Below are 9,184 nucleotides of genomic sequence, written 5' to 3' on the forward strand. Positions count from 1 at the left end.
GGAAGTAACCTCCCCGGTAGTCCCACGTGTAGCGGGGAAACAGGAGTTCGCATGGCTGAAGGGGATGCCCACCGGCCGAAGGCCGACTGTGATTTCCCTACCCCCACAAGGCGATTTTGATCCCCTGAGTGCTGCTCCTGAGGACTCAGACCCCGAAGCTATCCCAGGGAGGTCCCCGCTGCATCCCACAACCCAAGCTGTGCCTCATGGAGTCGATGTTTAGCAGCCCTGCCGAGGCGGCGCTGCAGCGAGAGGCGGGGGTGCCAGGACTGCTCACTCCTCTCCCGGACCTGGACCGAGTGTACGAGCTGGAGCGAGTCGCTGGATTTATCCGCGACCTGGGGTGTGAACGAGTAAGGACAGACTTAGGGAAGGGTGGCTCGCCTCTGTGGGCATGGGTCGCCCAGAGGATCCGGATCTTGGGGGATTTTGTGAGGGCGAGAGGGTGGGGGAATCAGTCTGTCCGCAGCGCGTTGACCATCCCTCCCTTCCACCTACTACGTGGGGCAGAGTGCACCTCTGGGACCGGGGGCTTTGAAGGTTGAGTGGGAGCTCCTGGAATATTGCTTTAAAGAAGCCCTCGGTGGGAGAGAGGCTGTCCCTGACTCCATGGTTTATGCTTATAGGTTGCCTTGCAGTTCCCTGACCAGCTATTGGGAGATGCTGTGGCTGTGGCTGCACGACTGGAGGAGACGACAGGGTCAAAGATGTTCATTCTGGGGGACACAGCCTACGGCAGGTGTGAACTTGGCCTTAGGTGGGCCAGGCCTGGGGATCCGGGGCTCATGGGGTTTTACATCTATGACAGTGTTTGCCTTCAATGGTGGTGTTTCTCCTTGATGATAATGGTAATGACTCCCCTCCTGATGCTAGCTCCCTTCATTGACAATGTCTTCCTTTAATGAAACCATTTTATCCACTGACTACATTTTCCAGTGATGACAGCAACTCGCTTCCAGAAGAAAACCCGTTTCACTGATGCTATCTCCCCTGCAGCTGCTGCATGGATGTGCTGGGTGCTGAGCAAGCTGGAGCTCAGGCTCTCATACATTTTGGCCCTGCCTGCTTAAGCCCCCCAGCCCGCCCACTGCCCGTCGCCTTCGTCCTTGGTCAACGTTCTGTGGCCTTGGAGCTCTGCGTCAAGGCCTTTGAGGCCCAGAACCCAGACCCCAAAGCGCCTGTGGCGCTGCTGAGTGAGCCGGCCTGTGCCCATGCCCTGGGTAAGGGGTTTTGCCTGTGTATGCACAAAGGGTGGGCCAACTGCTTTCTGCCTTAATTTCCCCATTTCCGTATACATCCCTAGAACTCTTGATATGGGCTTGGCCCCAGCCTACTGGGTCATATTTAGTCTCCTGGGGATGAGGGAGCTCCTGCTTTGCCAGGCTCCAACATCAACACTACTTCCTTCTCTTCCAGAGGCTTTGGCTACTCTCCTGCGCCCACGGTACCTGGACCTGCTAGTCTCCAGCCCAGCTTTTCCCCTGCCAGTGGGTTCCCTGAGTCCAGAGCCTAAGCCCCTGGAGCGTTTTGGGCGCTACTTCTCTCTTGCCCCAGGGAGGTGTCTAGAAGAGTATGGTGCCTTCTACGTGGGGGGCTCTGAGGCCAGCCCTGACCCAGACCTTGACCCAGACCTGAGTCGGCTGCTTTTGGGGTGGGCACCAGGTCGACCCTTCTTCTCCTGCTGCCCAGATACAGGGAAGACTCAGGATGAGGGTGCCCGGGCTGGACGGCTAAGGGCACGAAGACGATATCTGGTAGAGAGGGCCAGAGATGCCCATGTTGTAGGGCTGCTGGCAGGCACACTGGGTGTAGCTCAACACCGTGAGGCACTGGCCCACTTGCGGAACCTGACTCAGGCTGCCGGCAAGCGTAGCTATGTGTTGGCCCTGGGGCGGCCCACCCCCGCCAAGCTTGCCAACTTCCCTGAGGTGGATGTCTTTGTGCTATTAGCCTGTCCTCTGGGTGCCCTAGCCCCCCAGCTTTCTGGTAGCTTCTTCCGGCCTATACTGGCACCATGTGAGCTAGAAGCTGCCTGCAACCCTGCCTGGCCACCTCCAGGCCTGGCTCCCCACCTCACACATTATGCAGACTTATTGCCTGGTGAGTAGTGGGGCATTGCCTAAGCTGGAAACCTGGGGCACGGAGTCAGGGGGTGAGTATGGATTTTCTTTCCTCCTCCCTTTCAGGCTCTCCCTTCCACGTGCCTCTCCCACCACCTGAGTCAGAGCTGTGGGAAACCCCAGATGTGTCACTCATTACTGGAGATCTCCGACCCCCACCTGCCTGGAAGTCATCAAATGATTCTGGAAGCTTGGCCCTGACCCCACGGCCCCAGCTGGAACTGGCTGAGAGCAGTCCTGCAGGTAAATGTACAAGTCTCCACTCTCAGCTGAACTCTTTCTCCAGATGCAGTGCACTCAGACTGAGCCCCCTCCCTCTACAGCCTCGTTCCTTAGTTCGCGGAGCTGGCAAGGGCTGGAGCCCCGCCTGGGTCAGACGCCAGTGACAGAAGCTGTGAGTGGAAGACGAGGGATTGCCATCGCCTATGAGGATGAGGGAAGCGGCTGATACCGTGTGGGGCCGGAGACATAGATGGACTTATGAATGGCTGCTAGGACCTTTAGTGTTCCCTGCACCAACCTCCCATCCCCCTGCCAAGATCCTTGAAGGACCCTGGAAGGAGGGAGAGCAGGCAGCCTTCACTGAGGATAGGATCCATCTCTGATCTGTCCTGGCACTGGCACAAGCTAAGCATATGCCCAGTAAATGCTTGTTGTTTGGCTGATGGAATAAAGGGCTTAGGGACTTCCCTGAGGCCTCTGGACCCATCTGTCTTCCTGGGGGCAGCCCAGGACCTTTGGCCAATCCCAGTTCCTGGTCTCCAGTTGAGGGTCTGTCCTTGTCAAAAGGCAGGTGCTAGACAGTCTAGACCACGGTTTCTCAAACTCATACCTGACATTTGGGGCCAGATAATTGTGTGTTGTGGGGCCTGTCCGGTGTATGGTAGGGTGCTTAGCAGCATCCCAAGCTTCTGCCCACTAGACATCAGAAGCACTTCCCCAATTGTGACAACTAAAAATATCTCCAGACATTGGCAAATGTTCTCTGTGGGGGCAAAATTGCCCTCAGTTGAGAACCACTGGTCGAGCTGGACCTGCACTGTCCAGTACAGTAGCCACTAAATACATGTGGCTAAACTTAAATTTAAGTTAATTAAGATTAAAAGCTCAGTTTCTCAGTCACATTAGTCATTCAAGTGTTCAGACTGCCACATGAGGGGACAGTGCAGCTACAGAATAATGCCATCATGGCAGAAAGTTCTGTTTGTTGGACAGTGTTGGTCTATACTGACTCTTATTTCTCAGGGAGATCATAGCAACCTGAATAAACCAGATACCTTTTCTCTTTGTTTCTTTTTAATTCATGAAATACTATAGGTCCTGCACAGGTCCTGGGATGTAGATGTTAACTGTATTTAACCAGATTCCTTTCCAGTGTACTTGGAAAGAGAGTTAAATATGCAGTCAGCATACAGTGAAACAGCCCTATCTGGGAGGAGGGAAGTCCCAGGGACAGCTGGATCCCACAGGAGACACCTGACAAGGACTGAGAGTAGGCTTCCCAGAGGGCATAACACCTAAGCTAGATCTTTTGGAGGAAAAAAATAATTGTCAGGAGAAAAGGAGTGAAAAAGACATTTGGGCTTAAACACAGGCATGAACCAACATGGCGGGTACTTCAAGCAAGTGGGGTTGCTGGGCCCTAAGGGTGGAGAGGGGTGAAATGAAAAGACTCGCCTCTTCTTCCCCACATTTGTTGAGAATCCTGTCATGGAGGGATTGTCTAGGGTACTGAAGGTGAACAAAGGAGATGTGGTCCCTACCTTCAGGGAATGCCTAGTCTAATGGTGGAGGTAGAGCTGTAAGCTGACAGGGTAACCCGGACAAAGTGGGCATCAATCGTGTTCTGCAAATATGTACTGAGGACACACTCTGTGCCAGGTACTGGAAATACACCAGTGAGTGACACAAAAGACATGGTGCTTGCATTCTTCCAGGGGGAGATGGACAAATAAAAGACTTGGTATGCCAAATGGTGATCAGTAAGTACCCTGAGAAATGTAAAGCTGAGAAGCAGAGGAGCGTTTAAGGGGGGTGGAATATTAACACAGAATGGTCGGAGAAGGCCTTTTCAAGAAGGTGAGCAAAAACTGAAAGGAAGTTACAGGATGAGCCGCATGGATAGTTAGGAGAAGCAGAGGGAGCAAGTGCAAGGGCAGTGATGTGGGAATATGGCTGGGACGTTCAAGCAAATAGCAAGGAGGGCAGTGCAGGCAGAAGAGAGAGTGGCGGAGTATTACAAGGTGAAGTCAGCTGAGGGGCATGGGGAGCCTAGCAGGCCATTGTGAGGACTTTGGCTTTTCTCCTGAATGAAATGGGAGCTATCAGGGCATTAAGACAGGGGAGTGACATCTTACTGAAGCTTAATAAGCATCACCAGGACATCGTGGGAGCCCAGCAAACGCGCTTCCCTGCCACTGGGTTAGGGAAGGCTTGACGGAAGGACGATTTCGGAGGACGGCAGGTGTTAGCCAGGCAGCGGAACGACAGCCAACAGGCGCGCTGGGCGGAGAGACGCTTTGAGCAAGGTGAGGCAGAGGGCACGCGCGGCGCCACCCGCCACTGGCTAGGACGCACGACGGCTAGAGAGGACGCCTTAGGGGCCCACGAGCAGGCTAGAGAATAAAACAGGGCTGGCAGGGCGAGGTGGAGAGACTCGAAAAGGACCGGCCAGATGTCGAAGTTCCTAGTAAGGAGGGCGCCCGAGCCTCCGCCGAGACGCGTGACTACAATTACCACAATCCCCAGCGCCTGCGGTTCCGGCGTCGCCTTGTTCTCGACGGGCGGCGGCGCTGCGCGGGGACCGGCGTGGGGTCACGTGGTGCCGGCGCGTCACGTGGGGGAGTCAGGTGACGCTGCGGGGCGGGCGGACAGACTGCGGGGCGGACGGTGGACGCTGGGACGCGTTTGTAACTCCGGCCCCACGGTTCCGACCCCCGCCGCCGTCGCCGCCATGACGGGGCTAGCGCTGCTCTACTCCGGGGTCTTCGTGGCCTTCTGGGCCTGCGCGCTGGCCGTGGGTGAGGCCGGGTCCTGGCGGGCGGGGGCAGCATCGCGGCCGAGCTGGCCGGGCCACAACCCACCGGGGAAGTGGCCTGCGGGGAATAGTGGCCCCCCGCGCGCTCTGCACGCCGGGCTTTTTGGACTGGCGCCTGCGAGGGCCTCTGACCCCGACAGAGGAGACCTGGATCTCTAGCTACTTGAGGAGGGGTGCGGGTGCGGGCGGGTAGGGGCCGCGAGGGCAGCACTCTCCCTTCCTGCCACTATCGCTGCCGTCCCCCTTTTCTTGCTCTGACCGGCCTGCTTGGTCACAAGCCGGCTGCTCCGGTTCCTCTTTTCCCGGTCGCTTTGCCCTCCCCCACTCACAGCTTGTTGGGTAAACAGCGGAACGGACTGGACCGGCGGGATCTGGCGGGGCCTGGCTGGAGCGCTTGCTCCCTCGGTCCCGCCTCGGATTCAGGCTTGCGGGTGGCGATCCTGCCTGCACAGGTGCTTGGTCTGGGAGGTGGTTTTAGCAAGGGAGTGGCAGAAAATGGAGGCCTAAGCACAGGAATCTGTCTAGATAGCTGTATTGTCACCTGAGGGCACCCTGAGGACGCCCCCTCAGGCAGCCTGAGGACGCCCCTTCAGGGAGGTGGTCCTTCAGCTCGGCGCGGCCCTTCAGTTCGGCAGCTACTTTAGATTGAGGAATTTATCTCTACAGAGCATCCCGTAACCCCCTTTTTTTTCCTCATTGCTGCAGGAATCTGCTACACTATTTTTGATTTGGGCTTCCGCTTTGACGTGGCATGGTAAGGGAGGGTAGGGGCAGGATTCCCCTTGAAGCTTCTTCCCTACAGCCTCTCCTCTTTTCTCTGGTCTGAGTCCCTCTCGAGCCACACCACCGCCTGCCTGGGACATGGACCTTTGGGAAATACGCAGTCAGTTGTTGCATGCAGAAGTGGTGGTGGGGTTGAAGGGGGGTTGGGGGGCCAAGATTTTGTGCTCTACTTCCCTGCTAGGGCTGAATTGCTTTCTTCTCTGCCTCCACAACAGGTTCCTGACGGAGACTTCGCCCTTCATGTGGTCCAACCTGGGCATTGGCCTAGCTATCTCCCTGTCTGTGGTTGGGGCAGCCTGGTGAGTACTGGTGTGGTGGGACTGGGGGCAGGGGCTGAGTCATGGCAGGTGGTGTCACTGGGGTCTTAGTCATGCTGAGGGCAGTGACAGCTTGGGCTCTGCTCATCAGTTTTTTATTCTTCCACCAGGGGTATCTATATTACTGGCTCTTCCATCATTGGTGGAGGAGTGAAGGCTCCCAGGATCAAGACCAAGAACCTGGTCAGGTAAGTGTCAGGGCCCTCGGACTTTTGTCAGAACTAGCTGTGTTGGCGCTGCCTGTGTGTGTGATCTGACATACTGTTTCTGACAAGCCGCCTTGTGGATGGGATGTTAGCGGCGAAAGGTTACTGGGGACTTACTGGGCAGGAAGGATGGTTTCTTTCTCATTTCTTTCTCCTTTCCACTCCTTACCCCTAACCTCTACCACTACCAGCATCATCTTCTGTGAGGCTGTGGCCATCTACGGCATCATCATGGCAATTGTCATTAGCAACATGGCTGAGGTACGGAAGGCCAGGGTGGTGGCGGGAATCCATTCCGGTGTGTTCTACACATTGCTTAGAGATTGGATGGGGTGCATCAGGGTGGTTTCTGATTACTTTTCTTCTTCCCTCAGCCTTTCAGTGCCACGGACCCCAAGGCCATTGGCCATCGGAACTACCATGCAGGTGGGTGGATGGGTGTATGAATGCAAAATGCTGGGATTTCATGCCTGCTTCTACTCTCTCCCCTCCCAGCTTAGACCCCCATTTTGATATTCTCTCACCTGCTTTTTCTGCTTTGCAGAGTGGGGATGGGGATTGGCCCCATTGGCCCATATCTCCCCCATTCCTGGCTTAGCCTCACTGCACCCCTCTCTATCCTCCCAGGCTACTCCATGTTTGGGGCTGGCCTCACCGTAGGCCTGTCTAACCTCTTCTGTGGAGTCTGCGTGGGCATCGTGGGCAGTGGGGCTGCCCTGGCCGATGCTCAGAACCCCAGCCTCTTTGTAAAGATTCTCATCGTGGAGATCTTTGGCAGTGCCATTGGCCTCTTTGGGGTCATCGTCGCAATTCTTCAGGTGATGAATCCCCTTGGGGAGCCTCTGTGTCCTTGTCCCCAACCTAGCCTTACCCTCCTTCTGGAGAAGCTGAAGTGCTCTCCTTCTCTACCTATAACTATAGATTCCCCCAAACAGCTTCCACCTCCTCATTTCCATTTTCTGGTTTTCTCCTGCAGGGGCTATTTTTGTCTCTGATTTGGTATCACTGACAACAGCCCTGTTTTGTTTTTCCCCCTTTCTAATGCTTTGTATCTGTATAGCTCTCACTTAGTCTCTCCCTCTTTCTGTTCTCTCATTTTATCTGCCATGCTCTTCGTGCCTCCAGTCTGTATTCGTGATCTAGACTAGGATGGAATTTTGTCTGTCTATATCAGTCTATCATGGTGTGTTTGACTGCCTCTCGGAGCTATGTGTATTTCTCTGTGACATGCCTGTCAGTAGGACAGCATTGTCTAAATTGTGTGTGTCTAGTCTGTCTGACAGTGTGTGAGTTTGTGACTAAGGATCAGCCTGAGGGTCTGAGTGTGACTGTGGGTGCTTGACTGGGTTGACTCTTAGTGACTAGCTTTATCCATATGCCTCCTCTCTCCATCTGTCCCACAGCGTAACTCTGTGGTTGTCTGTCCCTGTCTGTCTGCCTTGTCTGTCACAGTGTGTCCATCCTGGTTAGTCATAAATCTCTTGTGGTCTGTCCATCCAACCATGTGCTAGGTCTCATTTTCTGTCATTTGTCACTGCCTTACGTATTCCTCTGTCCCTGCCTGATTTTTCCTGTTCTTCTTTTGCAGACCTCCAGAGTGAAGATGGGTGACTAGATGATATGTGTGGGTGGGGCCGTGCCTCACTCTTATTTATTGATGGTTTTCCTGGGACAGCTGGAGCTGTGTCCCTTAGCCTTTCAGAGGCTTGGTGGTCAGGGCCCTCCCTGCACTCACCTCTCGCTGCGTGTTGATTTGGAGGCACTGCAGTCCAGGCCGGCTCTCAGTGCCGGGAGCAGGCTGCTGCTGATGACTCTGCAGCTGTGCACCTGTGTCCCCCACCTCCACCCTCAACCCATCTTCCTAGTGTTTGTGAAATAAACTTGGTATTTGTCTGGGTCAGTGCAGCTTCTGTTGCCCTCTTGCGCCACCGTTCACAGAGGAAGGGTAAAAAGGCCTTTACAAGCCTCATGCCAATCCCTTGTCAGCTTTCTGACTGCACACTTCTGATCTGCAGAGAGCTTGCTCCTAGGTGGGGAGGCAAGGGTGCTGGGTGGAGGACTCTGTGGCCCCCAAACAGACTTGTTTGGGGATGAGGGAGTGTGCAGATATGGGCCCCTGGGTGTGTTTGTGCCTATGGTCCTTCTAGGCCCGTTTGCTCAGGGCTCTGACCACCATGCCCCAATTGTCTAACAACATCTACTTACCTGGCTGTACTTTCGGGGACCATCATCTCCGTCCCTGTGAGGCCTGGAGCCCAGGCAGTGGTCTCTGCCTTCAGTGATGGTCCTGTCCCAATAGCAGCCCCTCCCAGAAACCTGTACTCTGATCCTTGTTCCTAGGGCCCCCAGCTCCTCCCACCCTTGTCCAATCTCTTTTTCTCCTTCCGTGACCCTGTTTCCTGTTACCCTAGAAGCCCCAGCCACCTCCAGCCCACGCCTTTAAGGGTCCTGCCCCCTCTCTGCTGGCCGACCTTGAATCTTGGTCCAATTAGAGTTGACAAATCCCTAACCCCCCAGCCTGAGTCTACCCAACCTCCAGGTCCCCTTCCTAGGGAGTTCGCGCTCCAATCCAATCCCCACTCCCCGCTAAAGAACTCGACAGTCTGCACCCGCTCGCCGGTCCGATCTCTAAGCCCACCCTTTGGACCAGCCTGACCCATTTCCTCCTCCGCTCCGGGGTCCGTGCCTCCTGGGCGCCCGGGCTCCGCCGCCGGCAGGGCG

General features: G+C 55.5%; 2 protein-coding genes across 6 annotated transcripts; both read left to right on the forward strand.

The window, feature by feature from the left end:
• On the forward strand, positions 1–3,405 carry DPH2 (DPH2 homolog (S. cerevisiae)). 3 transcript variants are annotated; one of them, XM_012001819.1, is made up of 6 exons: positions 1–353; positions 627–739; positions 997–1,220; positions 1,417–2,100; positions 2,187–2,363; positions 2,444–3,405. In XM_012001819.1, exons 1-6 carry the CDS (start codon positions 207–209, stop codon positions 2,566–2,568), a joined length of 1,470 nt encoding a protein of 489 aa, XP_011857209.1. In that variant the 5' UTR covers positions 1–206; the 3' UTR covers positions 2,569–3,405. The 3 variants fall into 3 exon arrangements, with proteins under 3 accessions (XP_011857209.1, XP_011857211.1, XP_011857210.1); XM_012001820.1 differs by having other exon boundaries at positions 19–301; positions 2,444–3,404; XM_012001821.1 differs by lacking the exon at positions 1,417–2,100.
• Positions 3,406–4,437: 1,032 nt separating this feature from the next.
• Positions 4,438–8,363, forward strand: ATP6V0B (ATPase, H+ transporting, lysosomal 21kDa, V0 subunit b). 3 transcript variants are annotated; one of them, XM_012001823.1, is made up of 8 exons: positions 4,438–5,140; positions 5,863–5,911; positions 6,156–6,239; positions 6,368–6,445; positions 6,655–6,724; positions 6,838–6,889; positions 7,091–7,281; positions 8,052–8,363. In XM_012001823.1, the coding sequence occupies exons 1-8, from the start codon at positions 4,795–4,797 to the stop codon at positions 8,076–8,078; spliced, it is 897 nt and encodes a 298-aa protein (XP_011857213.1). In that variant the 5' UTR covers positions 4,438–4,794; the 3' UTR covers positions 8,079–8,363. The 3 variants fall into 3 exon arrangements, with proteins under 3 accessions (XP_011857213.1, XP_011857212.1, XP_011857214.1); XM_012001822.1 differs by having other exon boundaries at positions 7,091–8,363; XM_012001824.1 differs by lacking the exon at positions 5,863–5,911 and having other exon boundaries at positions 4,682–5,140.
• The last annotated feature ends 821 nt before the right edge of the window (positions 8,364–9,184 follow it).

This window comes from Mandrillus leucophaeus, unplaced genomic scaffold, assembly GCF_000951045.1.
Source record: "Mandrillus leucophaeus isolate KB7577 unplaced genomic scaffold, Mleu.le_1.0 Scaffold67, whole genome shotgun sequence".
NCBI classification, from domain to species: domain Eukaryota; kingdom Metazoa; phylum Chordata; class Mammalia; order Primates; family Cercopithecidae; genus Mandrillus; species Mandrillus leucophaeus.

Bases quoted from the DNA above. Each gene is read 5' to 3' on its own strand.
- ATP6V0B (XM_012001822.1), top strand. From the start codon at position 4,795: ATGTCGAAGTTCCTAGTAAGGAGGGCGCCCGAGCCTCCGCCGAGACGC. The intron at 5,141-5,862 runs GTGAGGCCGGGT...TCATTGCTGCAG, and splicing joins GGCCTGCGCGCTGGCCGTGG to GAATCTGCTACACTATTTTT. The intron at 5,912-6,155 runs GTAAGGGAGGGT...CCTCCACAACAG, and splicing joins TTCCGCTTTGACGTGGCATG to GTTCCTGACGGAGACTTCGC.
- DPH2 (XM_012001819.1), top strand. From the start codon at position 207: ATGGAGTCGATGTTTAGCAGCCCTGCCGAGGCGGCGCTGCAGCGAGAG. The intron at 354-626 runs GTAAGGACAGAC...TTATGCTTATAG, and splicing joins GCGACCTGGGGTGTGAACGA to GTTGCCTTGCAGTTCCCTGA. The intron at 2,364-2,443 runs GTAAATGTACAA...CTCCCTCTACAG, and splicing joins GGCTGAGAGCAGTCCTGCAG to CCTCGTTCCTTAGTTCGCGG.